Source organism: Calliphora vicina, chromosome 2, assembly GCF_958450345.1.
Source record: "Calliphora vicina chromosome 2, idCalVici1.1, whole genome shotgun sequence".
In the NCBI taxonomy this organism is placed as follows: domain Eukaryota; kingdom Metazoa; phylum Arthropoda; class Insecta; order Diptera; family Calliphoridae; genus Calliphora; species Calliphora vicina.
In genome coordinates, this window is record NC_088781.1 from 86,313,542 (window position 1) to 86,333,296 (window position 19,755).

General features: G+C 32.8%; 1 protein-coding gene and 1 long non-coding RNA gene across 2 annotated transcripts; one reads left to right on the forward strand and one right to left on the reverse strand.

The window, feature by feature from the left end:
- Positions 1–131: 131 nt before the first annotated feature.
- Positions 132–919, forward strand: LOC135949815 (uncharacterized). Its single transcript, XR_010575902.1, has 3 exons — positions 132–225; positions 317–360; positions 442–919. It is a non-coding gene; the product is annotated as an uncharacterized LOC135949815 (long non-coding RNA).
- Positions 920–3,276: 2,357 nt separating this feature from the next.
- On the reverse strand, positions 3,277–3,651 carry LOC135950628 (uncharacterized). Its single transcript, XM_065500160.1, has one exon. It carries the CDS (start codon positions 3,649–3,651, stop codon positions 3,277–3,279), a length of 375 nt encoding a protein of 124 aa, XP_065356232.1.
- Between the last annotated feature and the right edge of the window lie 16,104 nt (positions 3,652–19,755).

The following is a 19,755-nucleotide window of genomic DNA, read 5'->3' on the forward strand; positions in this document are numbered from 1 at the left end:
GTATTTAATTCATTCCTACAAAAATTATGCTCTGGTAACCCTTATTTTATATTCACCACACTTAAAAAATACAACTCTGTACCTTCGTTACATTTTCTCATATGGCAGCCTTGATTGAACATACTGCATATGATTTAACGAAAAGAGGAGGTGGCAAATAACAAAAAACTACGCGTGGGGTAAGAAGGAGCACCCAAACAAAAAAATTTATGAATGGAAATAAGGGTAAGTATTTTTTTTTGTGTAAATAAACAATAAAATAATAATTTAGATAGTTTATAATAATATAATAATTATTTCTTTTATTTCCTTTCAGGTTCTGGTGGAGATTTATGAGCATCCAAGTGGATTTTAAAGAAGGTAAGTACCAAAAATTTTCATAAAAAAAAAATTCATTAGTGGTGTTACTACTAACAAAATTAATTTTTTTTCTTTTCATAGGGATCATGTTGGCGGCCCTGGGCCAGAAAACCAAGCCGATCGGCTGAAAATCGGCGGCTAGCCGCCGCTGACAAATTTTTCATTACCACGCCGCCGCCGACTAGAATCGGCTTAAAAGCTGAGCAGGCTCAAAGAAAGCCGCCGATTATCATCTGCGGCGCTGAAACCATTTATGTGTGTAGCAATGTTTTATTTACACATTTGTATTTTTATACCCTTCACCTTCGTGAGAGATACTAGTATATAAGTTTGTCATTCCGTTTGTAATTTCCACAATATAATTTTTCGACCCTATAAAGTATATGGGGCATTTCATGTCAAGTGAACCAACTTTTGAAATCGATGTCTTCCGATCGGGATGAAATTTGCACCAAGGTTAGCTCTATTGGATAGTAACTCAGACACAATTTTTCAACAACATCGGTCGAGAACTCTCTGAGTTATATTTTGACAATTTGGTCAAACAGGGGTTTTTTCTTATCCATGTAACTTATTACCTATTGTTCTTAGCAAAATGTGTCCCAAATAGTATAGATAGCTATTTCTTCGATCTTTCGAAAAAAAATATTTAAAAAAAATAATAAAAAATTTTTAATATTTTTTTTCCGAAATCAAAAACTTTTTTGACTTTTTTTTAAAATTTTTTTTTTTTTTTTTTTTTTTTCTTAAAATAAAGTTTAGATATTTTCCTTGAACACCTACTTGGTCGCTTAGTGGGATGCGAGTGGGATATCTATCAAAATAAATATTTTGTAACTCAAAACATAAATTTTTTGACTTTTTTTGCAAAATCAAAAACTTTGTTGACTTTTTTTTTTTCAAAATGGACCCTTTTTTAATCTTTTTTTTTTAGGTCAAACAAAAGCTTAGATATTATCCTTGAAGACCCTTTTGGTCGCTTAGTGGGATGCGAGTGGGATATCTATCAAAATAAATATTTTTTAACTCAAGACTTACAATTTTTGACTTTTTTTTTTGCAAATACGATTTTTTTTCCAAATGAGCCCTTTTTTTAAAATTTTTTTTGTAGTCAAAAGAAAGCTTAGGTCCATTCCTTTAAGATATTTTTAGTCCCTTAGTGGGATGCGAGTGGGATATCTATCAAAATAAATATTTTGTAACGCAAGACATACAATTTTTATACCCTTCAGCTTCGTGAGAAGGGTATATATAAGTTTGTCATTCCGTTTGTAATTTCTACATTTTTCATTTCCGACCCTATAAAGTATATATATTCTGGATCCTTATAGATAGCGGAGTCGATTAAGCCATGTCCGTCTGTCTGTCTGTCTGTCTGTCTGTCTGTCTGTCTGTCCGTCTGTCTGTCTGTTGAAATCAATTTTCTGAAGGCCCCAGATATCTCCGGGATCCAAATCTTCAACAATTCTGTCAGACATACTTTCGAGAATTTTGCTATTTAAAATCAGCAAAATCCGTCCATAAATAACGGAGATATGAGCAAAAATCCGAGACAACCTCTGAAAATTTCATCAAAAAACACAATGTATTGCATGCTTTGACAAAAAAGCAACAAAACGTATGTTTTTGGATGTGCATGCTTTGCGTATTTTGTTTTTTTTGTGTTCTATTTCTTTTGGCGTTGTTGTTGTTTTTTATACAACTATACGTTTGTTTGGTTGTGTGTTGGTTTTTTTGACAAAAAAGCAACAAAACGTATGCTTGGATATGCATGATTTGCGTATTTTGTTTTTTTGTGTTTTGTTTCTTTTGGCGTTGTTGTTGTTTTTCATACAACTAAACGTTTGTTTGGTTGTGTGTATGTTTTTTTGACAAAAAAGAAATAAATCGTATGTTTGGATGTGCATGTTTTGAGTATTTTGTTTTTCTTTTGTGTTGTGTTTCTTTTGGCGTTGTTGTTTTTTATACAATAAAACGTATGTTTGGATGTGTGTTGGTTTCATTGGCTTGCGTATTTTGTTTTTGTTTTTTCTTTTGGTGTTTTGTTTCGTTTGGCGTTGTTGTTGTTTTTTGTGTTCTTGATAAATTTATGATGCTGTACGCTGAAAGTGGGCAATGTACATACATATATACTAATTATAAAAAATAATAATGCATCCACAACAAAGGTGAAGGGTATATAAGATTCGGCATAGCCGAATATAGTACTCTTACTTGTTTAAATGAAAAATGTTACTTACGGCCATTTTCACAAAATATGCAAAGCATGCACATCCAAACATACGATTTATTGCTTTTTTGTCAAAAAAACCAACACACAACCAAACAAACGTTTAGTTGGATAAAAAACAACGCCAATAGAAACAAAACACAAAAAAAAAACAAAATACGCAAAGCTTGCACATCCAAACATACGTTTTGTTGCTTTTTTGTCAAAGCATGCAATACATTGTGTTTTTTGATGATATTTTCAGAGGTTGTCTCGGATTTTTGCTCATATCTCCGTTATTTGTGGACGGATTTTGCTGATTTTAAATAGCAAAATTCTCGAAAGTATGTCTGACAGAATTGTTGAAGATTTGGATCCCGGAGATATCTGGGGCCTTCAGAAAATTGATTTCAACAGACAGACAGACGGACATGGCTTAATCGACTCCGCTATCTATAAGGATCCAGAATATATATACTTTATAGGGTCGGAAATGAAAAATGTAGAAATTACAAACGGAATGACAAACTTATATATACCCTTCTCACGAAGGTGAAGGGTATAAATATAGTCATTTAACTATAGTTTAATGTAGAAAGTATTTACTAACCACTCATAAATAAAATTTTGACAATACGTTTTAGTATTTAACAGAGTTAGGTATTCGGACTGAAATATTGGGACTAAAACCACCAAAGAATTTGAAACTATTGTTTCAAATCTTTGGCGTGAAATACCCCCAACGATTTCCCTTGAAGGTCTTCAACCTCGTATAGACTATTACCTACAGGTCGTACAACTCTACATTTTAAAAATTTCTTCGCTAGCTTAGCATTGAAATTGGTCTTAAAGTTGCTCTGCTGGAAATTGCGACGATAAACCTCCTGACCAGGTACAAACTTGACTTGCCGGCAGCGTGTATTATAGGTTTTCTCATTCCTTAAGTAGGCTCTATGCAGATTGTCACGAATTTTCTGCCTGATTAAATCCATTTTCACGGATTTCGGTATTATGTTGAATTCAGGATCGCTTAGACTTTGTAATTTCTTAGCCAGTTTATAGATACTCCCATGAGAAACCATATTCATGCCAAAAAGCTCAAAATAAGGCGTAACACCAATGGACGTTTGAACAGACGATCTTAGCGTGAATTCAATTTCTGATAAGTACTTATCCCATTCCGTGTGATCATGTTGAAGATAAGATCTGATTGCAGACAGAATGGACTGGTTCACCCGCTCCGATGCGTTGGCTTGTGGCGAGTGGGTGGCCGTCCGCACATGTTTCACGCCAAAATTGTTTACCATATCGATGAATTCTTTGCTGACGAACTGCTTACCATTATCGGACAGAATTATCTCCGGTGTTCCAAATTTATGAAAAACCTCGGAAATCAGGAATTTTATAACGTTCTTCGTGTTAGCTTTAGCCATCGCTTTAAGCAGGACAAATTTTGTAAGATGGTCTAGGACTATAAATATGAATGAATTCCCGTTCTTAGAGCGCGGATACGGACCCAAAAAATCTATAAAAATCTATTGGAAAGGACGTTCCGTTTGCGTTTCAGCTCCCATCGGTGGTCTTAAAATTGCATTAGCTGGTTTTGTTTCTCGGCAAATTTGGCAATTTGCTACGAAGGAACGAACCTGTACGTTCTGGTTTGGCCAATAGAAGTATTCTTTTACCCTCCGAAGCGTTTTGCCGAATCCTCCGTGCGAAGCTTGAGGTGGGTTGTGACACTTCTCAATAATCTCGTGTGTCAATTCAAGTGGTACCCAGAGCTTCCATGCGAAATCTTCGTTCAGTGGGACTCCATCATAAGGCAAGACTCTTTTATAGACCAGGTCATCCACTACCTTTAGATCTGGTAGGCTTTCTGCGTTTTCGGTCACTTTGGTGATTAAATCCAGGTAATGTTGTTCTTTAAAATATTCGGAATCAAAATTAATAATGTTGTTTACCTCCGCAGAAAGCTCCTCCATGTCATACCTCGACAAGGTGTCGGGTACTATATTTTTAGAACCTGGCCTGTGTTCGACGGTGAATGCAAATGCTTGAAGATGCAAGCTCCATCTGGCAAGTCGACCGCTCAAGTCTTTGTGGGACATCAACCATTTAAGGCTGCTGTGGTCAGTGATGACTGTAAAGGGCATCAACTCGATGTAAGGCCTAAATTTTTTAATGGCCATTACCACAGCCAAACACTCTCTCTCAGTGACCGAATAGTTTTTCTGGGCGCTGGTCAACTTATGAGAGAAGAAAGCGATGGGATGCTCTCCGTCGTCTTCGTCCTTCTGAAATAAGACAGCTCCTAATCCAATATCTGAGGCATCACACTGCACATAAAAGTGCTTGTTAAAATTGGGATGAGTGAGCACTGGTGCTGTTGTAAGGGCTGTTTTCAGTCTATCGAAAGCTTCTCTGGCCTCATCGGGAAAATTGAAAGTTTTTCCTTTCTTAAGGGTGTTGAAGATAGGAGTAGAAATCGTCACGTAGTCTGGGATGAAGCGCCTGTACCAGCCAGTAGCTCCCATGAAACTCCTGACCTGCCTAGCGGTTTTCGGGTAAGTAAATTTTAAAATCGTTTCTACCTTCTCTGGGTCTGGTTTTAATTTACCCCCTCCCACTATATAACCTAGGTATCGCAACTCTTTGAAGCAGAACTTCGATTTCCCTACATTTATGGTCAGACCTGCCGAATCCAAACAATGCGCCACTCGATCCAGCAATTCCAGGTGGGTTTTAAAGTCTGGAGATACGATCAAAAGATCGTCTAGATAGACAAAAACTCTATCACGAAGTGCTGAGGGGATCACTTTATCCATCAGACGGCATAACCTTTGAGCTGCATTACACAACCCAAAAGGCATTACCGTAAAATGGTAAAGTGGTCGTCCTGGCACCGTAAATGCAGTCTTTTCTCTACTAGATGCATCTAGTGGTATCTGCCAGAACGCGTCTTTAAGATCTACGCTTGATATAAAATATGTGTCCCCTAACCGGCTGAGAAGACCTTCGATGTGCGGCAGAGGATAGGCGTCCTTAATCGTGAGGGCATTCAGCTTACGAGCGTCCAAGCACAAACGGTTCTTCTCGCCCCTACGGACGAGAGTAACCGGATGGCTCCAAGGACTCTCGCTCTGCTCAATGACCCCAAGATTAAGCATCCTATCAAGCTCTGCGTAGATCAACTTCTGCACAGCTGGTGAGACCGGATAATGCTTGTCCTTAACCGGAATCGCATCGCGAGTGTCGATTGTATGGGATTCGAGGGAAGTCTGACCAAGTCCCTTCTTTGTAAAACATGGAAATTTTGTTACTAGATATTATAAATGACGCCTTCTGACTCGGAGTGAGTACATGTGTCTTAACATTATCATTCATTTCTTCGGACTCCGGACAGAGACCGACATCATTAGTAGTTAGGCTACACAAATTGGGAAATAAACCGAAACTTCTCATGAAATCTACCCCTAAAAATAGTGGTCTATTTAGAGATGGCACCAAATAAAAGGTGATCTCTTGTGACCTATTGTTGAAATTTATCTTGACCTTTACACGACCTAGTATCTTGTGAGGACTACCATCAGCTGTCTTAATGTGTGAAGAAAAGTTCAGAATTTGTAAACCTGTGTTCTCAAGGAACTCCAGGCACCCTTTACCTAAACATGAGACGGTGGCTCCACTGTCTAAAAGACCTTCTATGGGCACGCCATTAATAGGTACCTTTAAATAAAAACGGGCGTCTTCACCCTCATATAAACAAGCTGACATAATTTCATTCCTAACTCTCTTTCTCATTTTATACCTAATCCTAGCCTTTTTTATCTTATCAGAGACCTGCCCAAAAATTCTAACCCTGGCCTCATTATACTCCTTCACTCTTTGATGGAGTGGCTTAATTTCACGAATTTTAGTTTTTTCTACAATCGGAATCAGTTTATTAGGGTTAGTTAAAATTTGGGTGGGCCTACACACTATGACTGACTGGTTAACCGGGATTACGTCTGGGTCGAACGAGTCTCCCCCGTCAGGGACTCGCTCACCACCTGGTTTCCCTGACATTTTGGGCACTTTGGGGTGACTGCGTTGTCTCGGCCACATCGAAAGCAAAATATACGCCTATTTGGCGACGGACAGTCCATAAAGCTATGGCCTGGCTGTTTGAAGTTCCAGCAAATATACCGGCTGTTAGTGGCTAAGGCGTCGATTTCGAGGATTGATACAGGCACTTCATCTCCCAATTGAAGTTCATGGACTCGAGCCGGAACGGGTTGTCTAGACTGGAAACTCTGTCTCTGACTGTTGATTAAATTTTCGGCTCTTTTCGCCTGTTGACAGAACTCATTGAGACTGGAAGTGGTCACTGAAAATAGTAAATGTGACAATGATGGCTTTAGATTACTTTTCATAATCTCCACTAGGTCTCGCTCAGTATAGGGAGTTCGCTGCTGATTTCTTAGCTTCATTACCCCATTATAAAAACTCTCAAAACTCTCCTGAGGCAACTGGCGTCTGTCCATAATTTGCTTCTGCAGCTGGAATTCGCTTTCATAACGCTTAAACTGGGTCAGAAAAGCTCTAACCAAATCTTCCCAGGACTGTATTGCTGTAAGCTTACGCAAGTTCCAGTACCAGTCCAGTGCTGGTCCTTCCAGCAATACATGAAAGCTTCGTAAAAGCTCAGCTGTAATCTTGCCTCAAGACATCCACTCGGAAAATGAAATCCTCCGCACTCATGGACTTCGTCGACCCATCAAATTTTATGCCCCATTTGGACAAATCTACCTTCCGCTGGGTGGAAAATGGGTGCTCGTTTGGCAAACTAGGAGCTTGTGAAGACTGGGTTGGTGGAAAGACTGGATTATAGTTTAGGTTTGGAGGTGGATACTGCGGCAACTGGTTAGCTGCTTGACCTGGTACCGGCTGAGAGGCATATGGAAACTGGTTAATATTAACAGGTATGTTCATCTGAGATTGTGGTTGTATATTATGTAATACATTATTATGTTGTCCGACAGGTGTTTGTGGTGCCGCTGGCTGTGGAGGTGATGCTTGCGAAACAGCACGTGATATGGCTTGAGAAAGCTCCTGCCGTATAGCTTGAATTTGTCTCTGCATCTCCTCCCGTATAAAATTACACATGTCAGGTGTAGCTGCAATGTTATTAGCGGGCTGAGGAGCTGTAGGAGGCACACTAGCACGAAATTCTTGCTGCACATTTCTGGCGGTGATACTGCTGTACTCAGGAGAGGTTATGGTGCTGTTTGAGATGACGATTCATTATGGAAACCAGAACGCTCATGGGCCATTGACATGAATTGTTGGACTGCTGGCGTAACGGACGACGTAGTAATGGTTGTTGTAGCACCGGTACTGGCAATAGTATACATCGGATGCGAAGTGGAAACTACATTTAATACAGTGGTTCTATTAACGTCCTCCATATTCGGAATGATTCTATTGTCCGTTTGGGAACGATTTCTAGATGAGCGAGTTAATACCATTCCTAATAGATATAAAACTAGTACGAGTAATGACCAACTAATCCGCACTCAACCAAAATAACGAAATATCCAATTGGTTATTTGCAATATAGACCGCTAGTAAAAAAAATAAATATTTATATCTATGATAAATATTGGGCAAAATTTTTAAAAGAAATTCCTCCTCTTTTCCAAAGGAAAACTAAAAAATCAATTCTAAAGAAAGGACGTAAAAACTCAAAAACTAAATTCAAAACGTTCGTAAAGATAAAGCTGAAACGTTCAACAAAGAAACTTAAAATCTCAATCCAAAAGAACCAAAGATAAATCTTGAAATGAAAATAAAATGGATAACAAGTTTAGTAGGTGTTTTCCCACAGCACAACTTTCAAGGTGCAACTAAAAGGTTGGTTTGATAACCTAAAACTTCTAGGACTACCGTAGACATCCTACTGTGGACAAAACGAAAGTTTTCAAAACCAATACTATATGGACTATTGTTAAAAAGGGGGCTGGCCTTAGCTATTCTTTCTTCACAACTTGAGCATTCTCAGATTTGCTATTGAAAGCTATTCTGAGAGCCTCAAATTGTTTGGAAAGGATAGGCTGAAGAATCTATACTTCTGCATGAGCATATTGTTCACACCACACGTCGCAACGCGAACTAGACTAAGGTTGTCCTGTTGTCCGGGACTTACGTTAGTGTGTACAATATTGACCATGCACAATTATAGATTCCCATCTATTTAAATGGAGAAAAGTAAAAACTAAATTTACTATTTCGTCCGACAACGTCGCAACAATTAGGGACTCTATTTATGACCTAACCGGACTTACGTAGTCATGACTAAATATGATTAGAAAACTAACAAAAGATCAGGCTATGGACCTACTCGGGCCCCACGTTGGGCGCCATTTATGTTGTGTAGTGGTTGGGTATGTTTGGTATGGTACAACCATACCAAAACAAAACATACGAAACTGGTGTTGCCTGAGTGGCAGCAAGAACCACCCCCATCCGGCGAGCTCCAAGCCTGGCAAACGCGAGCATACCAGCGCCGCTACCACTCTGGCAACACCAGTTTCGTATGTTTTGTTTTGGTATGGTTGTACCATACCAAACATACCCAACCACTACACTACAAGCAACAACAACTTTAACCACAACTTCAAAAATCCAATATCAGAGTCTCCAAAATTTTCAAAGTTTACATCAAAGTCTACATAAAATAATATGGTCTACAAAATATTTCAAACTATAAATATTAAAAATTTCTACAATTGCATAACAACTAATGAATAATATATTCAATTCAAGTTTAAAAATTTTCTACTTTTTTACTTTTTTACATTTCTACTTTTATAATTTTTTACTTTTCTACTTTTTTACTTTTTTACTTTTCTACTTTTTTACTTTTATAATTTTTTACATTTCTACTTTTATAATTGTTTGCTTTTCTACTTTTTTTACATTTCTACTTTTATAATTTTTACTTTTCTACTTTTTACATTTTTACTTTTATAATTTTTACTTTTCTACTTTTTTACATTTTTACTTTTATAATTTTTTGCTTTTCTACTGTTTTACTTTTATAATTTTTTACTTTTCTACTTTTAACTTTTTTTACATTTCTATTTTTATAATTTCTACTTTTCTGGTTTTTACTTTCTTCATTTTTAATTTTATAATTTTTTACATTTCTACTTTTATAATATTTTACTTTTCTACTTTTTTACATTTCTACTTCTATATTTTTTGCTTTTCTACTTTTATAATTTTTTACTTTTTTTGCTTTTCTACTTTTTACTTTTTTTACATTTCTACTTTTATAATTTTTACTTTTCTACTTTTTACATTTTTACTTTTATAATTTTTTACATTTCTACTTTTATAATTTTTACTTTTTTCTTTTCTACTTTTTTAATTTTTTGCTTTTCTACTTTTTACTTTTTTACATTTCTACTTTTGTAATTGTTTGCTTTTCTACTTTTTTTACATTTCTACTTTTATAATTTTTACTTTTTTACATTTTTACTTTTATAATGTTTTACATTTCTACTTTTATAATTTTTTACTTTTAAAATTTTTTACTTTTCTACTTTTTACATTTCTACTTTTATAATTTTTTATTTTTCTAATATTTTTTTGGAATAATTTCTTCGTTGTGTCTGGATTATTTCATTATGATTAATGTGTTCTGTATGTGAATTACAACTTCAACGACCTTAGATTCAGAAAAAATACTACATCCTTGGATTCGCTTGGAAATTTTTTGTTTTCATGATGTAATCCGTGAAAGTCTCTCATATTATTACTCATACTTTTGGTCTTTCGCTAAGCTTTTACTAAGAGTAATATTGCAAATATTTGTGTTTTTTATTGGTCGAGAAAATAGTTGGTTTTTAAAATTATTGGGGACTTTATGATAGATAGACGGTTTTTCTTCTCAAAATATTCAATTTGTATGTATGAAAATGATAAGATAGAGGATTTTGCATTTTAATAAAATTTAATTATTTTGATTTCATTTATGCCATATGTCAGATTTTAATGTGATTTATTTAAGATAACGGCTAATAATACAACATAAGATAAAAAAAAATTAACAAATAATAATATTAAACAAAAAGTTAAAGAAAAAATTGGTACCGTGAAATAGCTCCCAAATGAAATAACTCCCAATGAAATAACTCCCTATGAAATAATTCCCAAACTTGAAAAATGAAATAACTACCAAAGGGTAAAATTAAATTACTCCCAATAATCGGCGGTTTCATAATTTTAAAAATATTAGTCCCAAAATAGCGAAATAACTCCCAATAGAAATGAAATAATTCCCAGTCCGAAGCAATTTATTTATGTAATCTAAAAAAAGGAAAATTTTACTCCTCTGGGGTGTATCAAAAACTGGCTTTGCTCTGAAAAGTTTTTTGCATTGCCGGCCTTTGGCCGGACGCTAAGGTTTTCCTCCGGGGTGTATCAAAATCTGGCTTCGCTCAGAAAAAATCCTTTTTACATTGTCGGCCTTTGTCAATTCATGGTAATTCAATTCAGAATCGACATTCGCTATTTTGATAAATGAAATGAAAAATTCAGCATGCAAAAATTAGTAAGAAAACATGAATTGCAAGAAGAAATTATTCCAAAAAAATATTAGAAAAATAAAAAATTATAAAAGTAGAAATGTAAAAAAGTAGAAAAGTAAAAAATTAAAAAAGTAGAAATGTAAAAAATTAAAAAAGTAGAAATGTAAAAAATTATAAAAGTAAAAATGTAAAAAAGTAGAAATGTAAAAATGTAAAAAAGTAGAAAATTTTTAAACTTGAATTGAATATATTATTCATTAGTTTTTATGCAATTGTAGATATTTTTAATATTTATAGTTTGAAATATTTTGTAGACCATATTATTTTATGTAGACTTTGATGTAAACTTTGAAAATTTTGGAGACTCTGATATTGGATTTTTGAAGTTGTGGTTAAAGTTTTTGTTGATTTAATTTTATGTTTTAAAAATGATAAATTTTATTATCTGCTTAATTAGCTTTTTGAATCTAAAATATTGTGTTAGAAATGTGAGATTAAAATGGGTGGTTTTTATTTGTTATTTGGAAAATTCTTTTTGAATCCTTATTATTTCGATCATTAATGCTCTTGAGATAGTTTAATATTAACATTTATATTTTTGTATTTTGAAATCATTATTTGATTTTGAATTAAAAATTATTAATCTATTTTTTATTATTCTTCATTTCATTAATTGATAATTTTATTTACTTTATAGGGGATTTCATTGATTGTTAAATTATGTTTTAGTGGAGTTACAATAAGTGGAGACTTGTAATTATTTTTAATGAGATCTTGTTATACATCTAATATTGTTGTTTAAGCCTAGTACTCTGTTCATATTTGCGAAAAATTATGGTTTTTTCATGCGAAAAATTTTATATGCTGTTTGACAGTTTTAATTTCGTGCGAAAGAAGTGCTGCTTATGTTATTTCGTGTAGAAAAATAAGGTTGCCAGATGTATTTCACATGTTTTCCACAATAAAAACAGAGTACTGCTTTTGCGAAATTATTTCGCATATATTTCATTCCAAATATTTTTTATGTAGTTTGACAGCATTTCGCACGGAATTTTGAACAGAGTACCTAGCTTTAGGGTTTAAAAAGTAATTTCAATAACCAGAATTTTATTAAGTTATTATTATATAGTTGAGATGACTCGACAGGCTATTTGGTAATGAGCTAATCTATCAATTAGGAGGTTGAAAGTTCAATTCCCAAATAAAGACTGAAAACTAAGTTTGAATATAATTTATTATTGATTTGTAGCAGTTAAATAATTGGTATTTGTTTCCTAGAGTACCTAGCTTTAGGGTTTAAAAAGTAATTTCAATAACCAGAATTTTATTAAGTTATTATTATATAGTTGAGATGACTCGACAGGCTATTTGGTAATGAGCTAATCTATCAATTAGGAGGTTGAAAGTTCAATTCCCAAATAAAGACTGAAAACTAAGTTTGAATATAATTTATTATTGATTTGTAGCAGTTAAATAATTGGTATTTGTTTCTTAAATTTTGGATGAAATTTGGATTAAAATATTTATTTTGTGAATTTATTTTTATATCTTGAGACCTTGTTCTGAGATTAAAATGTTTGAAATTTGTAAAACTGGTGTAGGGATTTATTTTATATTGTTTTAAGTAGGTAATTCATATTTTTTTCTTAAAATTTGGTTAAAGTAAAGACTTTTATTAACATTTTATTTTCGTTTTAAAGTTATATTTAGTGGAGACTTGAGAATTAAAGGCTTATGCCCAGTTTTTGACTTGTTATTTAAATACGTATTTAGTTAATTTTAACTTAAAATTAAGTTGTATTTAAATACAGTTTGAGTTTTTCAGTGCTACATAATTTGTCTTATTTAAATAAGATAAAAGTATGGTAGCACTACTAAATATCAAAAATTTATAGATAGTTTTGCTTAAAACAGCTGTTCAACCAAAACAAAAATTGATACATTTTGCCCAATAAGAAATAAAAGTTTATTAAACAATAAAATTATTGGTAGGAAAATGCACAAAAGAAGCTCCAATTGCCCCGCATCGGAATTGTAGTTTTTGCAAGACGCTGTTGTTTGTTTTTTTTTTACTACAATAGAGTGAAAAAAAAACCAAACAACAAAAGTCAGCTGTCAAAAACATATGGTAGTTTATGAAACTTAAATAGAATTTAAATGGCCAACGTTGGCCATTTAAGTATCATTTAAAAAAGCACTGAGAAACTCATTTTCGTATTTAAATAGAACTTAAATATAATTCATATTTAAATACGAAGTCAAAAACTGGCTCTTAGTGAGACCTGTTATAGTTATTTAAATTTTTATTTGAATAGAGAGATTTTTTATTGTTCGTGGTTATATTTGCTACTATGAAAATTGTTTAGATTTTATGTTATACTGAGGAAACTTATTTTTTGTGGTTATATTTGCTATTATGGTGTACAATTTTTTAATTTGATGCAACAAAAAATTGTATACCCTAAGAACTATTAATTTGGATAAATTATTTAATATTTTCTAAAATTTTTTAAATAACTCCACTTAAAATGTATGAAATAATAATTTGTAGAAATCTTTTTGAATTAGTTGTTTCATTGATTGTGTTTCTGGTGAACAAACTTTTCACAAAAATGGTAAATTTATTCAAATATTGTACAAATTTCTCTTTAATATTTCAAATTGCGAAAATCTTAATTTAGCTTCCATATGTAAATATTGTTTAATGTGAATAAAAAAATACTCCCATCAATTTATTATTACAATATTCAAAATTATTCATGGCCATACTCAACAAAAAATTAATCTTCCCTTTGAATAAAATTGTATACCCTAATGTAGACTAATTAAAAGAAAATAAACCCTCCTATTAAAACTGCATTAAAAGCCTCTACACAATAGTACAACAAAACTAATGAAATAAAAAAACAAAATCAATTCCACACAATACAACACACAAAGCATTTTTTCTACATTACTCAAATTACCTGAAGCAAGAAAACAAAAATTTACAAATTGTCGCTGCTTTTTTCTCTGCCAAAAATTCCTCGTCATCAAATTTTCGATGCTTTTTTCTCTGCCAAAAATTCCTCATAAAAATTTTCAATATTCCTCTTCTCTGCCAGTTTAGAGGAAAAAAATTCCTCTAAATCAAGCCAGAATCCCTATAGTTATACTACTATCGGATATCAGCTGTGGCAAAAAATCAGAAAACAGTACGTTGGTTTCATTTGAAATAAGCGTAAAAATATCGTATTGGTGTTCTTCTTGTTCTAGTTGGTAGCTTCTCATTATGCTTTTACACTCGTTTTTAACAATTGTCTTATCTTCTTCACTGAATTTTATTAATGTGTTAAAAGGTGGAAATAGAAATGGTGCAATTTTATGGTAGATTTAGGTTATTAAATATTATAGAATCTATGTATATGCTCAATTTTCTTTAAAATTTTTAATAATTTCTATGTCTGTGGGATCAGCGTAACATACTTTTTTTTAGACGATATATGTAAATATAAACGAGATGGATTGTCGGATATTTTTCTCTGTTCACACGGTTGACGAAAATAAACTTTTGTATTGTTATTTACCCCAATATTGAAAGTACCCAAAACCCGAATAAACATTGGTCCAATCGAACCGTTAAAGTGATAAATAATAATAAAAAACAATACAGTCCACTAATAAAACAATACATAAATACAAAAAAAATAAATTAGATCTACAAAAACATAAAGTGATCTGCTAAAACAATTTAAAGAAAGAGTGTGCAAAAAAATTACAAAACAAAAAATACCCACCCTTAAAATAAAATTGTGTATTATTATAAATAATCAAAACATAATCAAAACAAAAAGTTTAAAATTCAAAACACAAATAAACAAACCAAATTCTAAAACAACACAAAACATTAAAACCAGTTTTTAAAGCACACAACACTCAACATTACATGAAAAGAATAAAACAAGTGACAGTGAAACCAACAAATCTGTTACCAAAATTATTTTGTATTTAAATTGATAAATATTTATTTTGTTTATAAAAAATATATTAATTTTAATAATTAACCAACCCTAATAACTAACCCACCCTAATTTTTATTTAAAATTTAATACAATAAATTAAAATACCCAGAACAATTATTAAAAATTACAAAATAAAAATATACATGGAATCTAAACTTTTTGCACACACTATTTTTCAAAAAATAAGAATATTACAAAATTACAGACGTTAATATTTAATAACAACATATTTACTTACCCAAAAATAAAATATTAATTGTACTAACATTAATTACATCAACAACACAGTACTTGTCGATCCACTCAAAGCGGGAAGATCAGCACAAAGAAGAATCGACAAGGAAAACATTGCACACACACACCCATATATACCCAACATACAAGTTAGTACTCTACAACCCAGCAGAGTCGGTAAGTTGAATTTTTTGCAACTTATATAAATTTCCATATAATTTTTATTGAAAATTATTAATTTTTAGACATTTTTCAACACATTTAAGTAGAAAAACCTGTTATAGTAAACCCACCCCCTTTCATAGAACTTTACTAGGTATTTTTTCTAAAGTGTTGAAAAACCCAATATTGACGTTTTCTGTAACGCAATATCTATTTCGGTGTAAAAATTACCCACCCAAAAGGAAATTCACTTGCTGGTACACACAACCCAGTCAACTATTTCGTAAATTTACCCATTTACCCTTATTTAATTGAGGTTTACTAATTTTTTTTTTATAAAAATGCCCTCCTTAAAATCAATGGCCGCTGGTTTCATGCGCTATATCCAAATGGATTTAGCTTCATTCGAAGACGAATATAAGAAAACTGTCGACGAATATCTCACCCTATCTGCAATCCAATACCAAAAACGCGAATTAGAAGAAGTATGGAATAAAATTAGCACCCGGTACGAATGGATTCGAGAATCTGAACTGATGGATGACCCTGAGAAAGCTGCTACCATCAACATAGATGAACTCACCCGAGAATACGCCAAAGCCAAGTCTCTCTTCAGATCTCGAATTATTTCCATTGACGCAGCACTAGCAGATGCAACCCGACGGGAAGCCATAAAAAATTCTCCTCCTACCCCTTCTACTCCCACAACCCACCCTATAGCTAACTCTTCATTTAGCGTTCCACCCTGCGATATACAAGAATTTGATGGCGATTATAAATGTTGGACGTCTTTTAGAGACATGTTCAAAGCCATTTATGGTAATAACCAGGGAAACCAAAATATGCAAATGCATGTTTTTTCTGGTGAGTCTAATGAGCACATGGATAAGATATTTACACGTTTCAGAACTATTTAAGAATTTTGGCATTGATTTGTTAGTGCATATTTTTGCATATTTTACCCTTAAATACATATTTTTGCATATATTTGTTTTAACAGCATATTTATGTCATATTTTGCGTTTTTAGAGCATATTTTACTGTTTAATAGCATATTTTGAGTTTATCAAAAACAAATTTTGTCTTACTTATTTTTCGCTGTTGTGTTACAGGTTTTTACTTCCTTTGTTTAAAATTCAAAATTGAAAAAAGATGGCTTTTCACCAAAAAAAAATTTAAAAAACATAAATTTTTTTTAAAATTTAAAATAACAATTTGAAAAAATTTTTTATCCAAAAAATGAAAAAACTGAAAAAAAATTTTTGTTCACCTAAAAATATTTAAATTTTTTTATTTTGAAGTATAATTAGGTGAAGGGTATATAAGATTCGGCACAGCCGAATATAGCGCTCTTACTTGTTTTAATATAAAATAAGCACTATTTTAATAATAGCTCCATCTAAATATCAAATTTTAGTTCTAATTCAAACTTAACCGTTCTAAGTGTTAAAGAAATATTGTCTTTTAAATTTGCTCCTGTAACATCAGTTGATGTCGAAAGAATATTTTCTATATTTAAAAATGTTTTCAGATCCAATAGACAACGATTTTTATTTGAAAATTTAAGTAAATTTTTTTTGGTTAAAAATTATGTAAAAGTTTGTTTTTTTAAGAGCATATTTTTTAAATTTTAAGACCATATTTTAAAGTTTTTACTGCATATTTAAAGCGCCTAAAACGCTTTTTTTAGAGCATATTTCCGGTTTCCCTGGTAATAACCCTCGCCTGACTGGAGTAGAAAAGTTGTTTTATTTAAAACAAAAAACGGATGGGTTTGTTATCGCTTGGACACAGCTAACTTCTCAATATGAGAATAAACGTATGCAAGTCAATGCTCAACAAAAAACCCTATTCAGTTTACCCTTAGTTGATGTTCAATGCGGTTATGCCATACGTAAATTGCAAAGAATGGTTAATACTTGTATTTCCAATCAGAATACCCTGGACATAGATACGGATAATTGGGATCCAATATTCGTTTATCTCTGTTCGTGCAAATTACCCAAAGAAACCCTGGAAGATTTCGAAAGAACCCTAAGAGACAGTTCCAATATACCCTCTTGGACTGAAATGTATATATTTTTAACAAATAAATACAAAGGTCTTGAATCCGTTAGTGATATCAACGATTCTAACCCATACCCAAAGATTAAACATAGATCAGAGAATACAAATAGAAATGACTATGTCAGTATTGTTACCCATGAAAACGATACCCGGGACAAGAGAAAGCCTCAACCCAAACAAAATCTTTCCTACCCTACACACTAATAAGCCTAATGGCTCAATATGTACGCTTTGTAATGCTACACACACTTTGAGAGATTGTCCATCATTTACTTCAATGGAAATAAATGACCGGATAAATTTTGTTAAAAACAATGGATGTTGTTATAATTGTTTGGCTATATCTCATGGTGTCAAGGAATGCACTAGTTCATTCACTTGTAGATTCTGTGGAGGTAAACATAACACATTCCTTCACAGACCCAATCAAAACACGAGTTCCAACCCTAACCCTACAGATGAACAGCATTCGGTGTCATCTCAGAAATCTGCACAATCGTTTTCTACCCTAACCCATCAAATTGAAACATTATTAGACGATAGAAAGAAACTACTGGGAACAGCAGTTTTAAATATTGAATTTGATGGTTCTCTATTTCCAGTACGAGCACTTATAGACCCAGCATCTGATTTCTCGTTTATTTCTGATCAGTTTAGACGTAGATGACGTTTACCCACCAAACCCATAAAAGCTGAAATATCAGGTTTGAACGAAGTCGTATCAGCTCGTTCAAACCAAATGTGTGAAGTTACTCTTAGGTCCAATACCCAAAAAGAGATTAGTTTAGAAATACAAGCGATAGTGATCGAAACGCTAACTAGAACGTTACCCACCCAAAACATAAACCCAAATATCATAAATGATTTAAGAAATATTCAGTTAGCAGATCCAAGGTTTTACGAAAGTAGATCTATCGACCTTATAATAGGAAGTGATTTCTACCCACAGATCATAAAATCTGGTGTTAAGAATAATATTCTTAACACACTTTTAGCTCAAGATACCAAATTTGGTTGGATCTTGACTGGACCTGTTGAAGAGACTCACCATACTCGAACCCAACCCCAAAGAGTGGTTTCATATTTCAGCTCAGTTACACAAAATAAAAGTTCAACTGAAGAACGTAGTAAGTCTGTTGAAGAAACTAAATGTGAAGATATTTTCAAAAACACTACCCAAAATATACCCGATGTGCGTTATCAAGAAGACCTTCGTGCCACACCCGATCGTTTTACGACAAATGTTCGAATTAATGCTTTTAGCGAAATTTCGAACTGCAATAGCAAAATAATGAATACCCAAGACAGTTACGTAAAGGATGTAAGTGGAAATACCTTACAAAAAAGATTCAAGTAAATGATTTAGTTGCCACTACCCAAGACAACGCACAGCCGAAAGAATGGACGTCGGTTTCTAATGATAATCTCATTCATGGTACTGAGAGACGCAACAGTTTAACGAATGTGATAACACCAAATATCTCAACGTTAACTTCATTTACTCACCCATTATTAGCATGTACCCATAACCCTTCAACTAACATCTTGTAACTCTTAATTAACCCTTACCCTAACACTCTATCTAACTCAATCATGACAGACTTAAATAATTTGCTTTTTCTTCATACAGAAAATGAACCTGCAGAATATAGTAACTAATCCAATGTCAAAGACAAAATCATTTCAGGTGCACTAGTCTAGAGAAATGAGATCTGATGATAGATACCCTAAACCCAAATGTTACTTATTCAGGCCTACACACTTAAAACCTAAGTATTCTGTTTAACTCACAAAATACCCACACATATATCCCCTTTAATTTGGATAAAAATTAAAGTCTATTTTAATTCCAGGTCTGTCATGGCGGGGAGAATGTTCAAACAAAAAGTACCAACATGCACCAACACTGGCGCCCCAACATCATCACAGCATGCAAACAACTGCAGCTAACTTCACAGGAAGAAAAGAAGAAAGCGAACAAAACAACTGAAAAACAACATCATTCTAAGTGAAGAACAAAAGTTTAAAACAGCGATCGCACTCACCCCAACAAATATAAATAATAATAATCTATATAAAAACATAACATATAATATATTTAAAAACTTAAACCTATTTAAAACTATTAAAAACCTTAAAACTATGTGAA

Bases quoted from the DNA above. Each gene is read 5' to 3' on its own strand.
- LOC135950628 (XM_065500160.1), bottom strand. From the start codon at position 3,651: ATGGTTTCTCATGGGAGTATCTATAAACTGGCTAAGAAATTACAAAGT.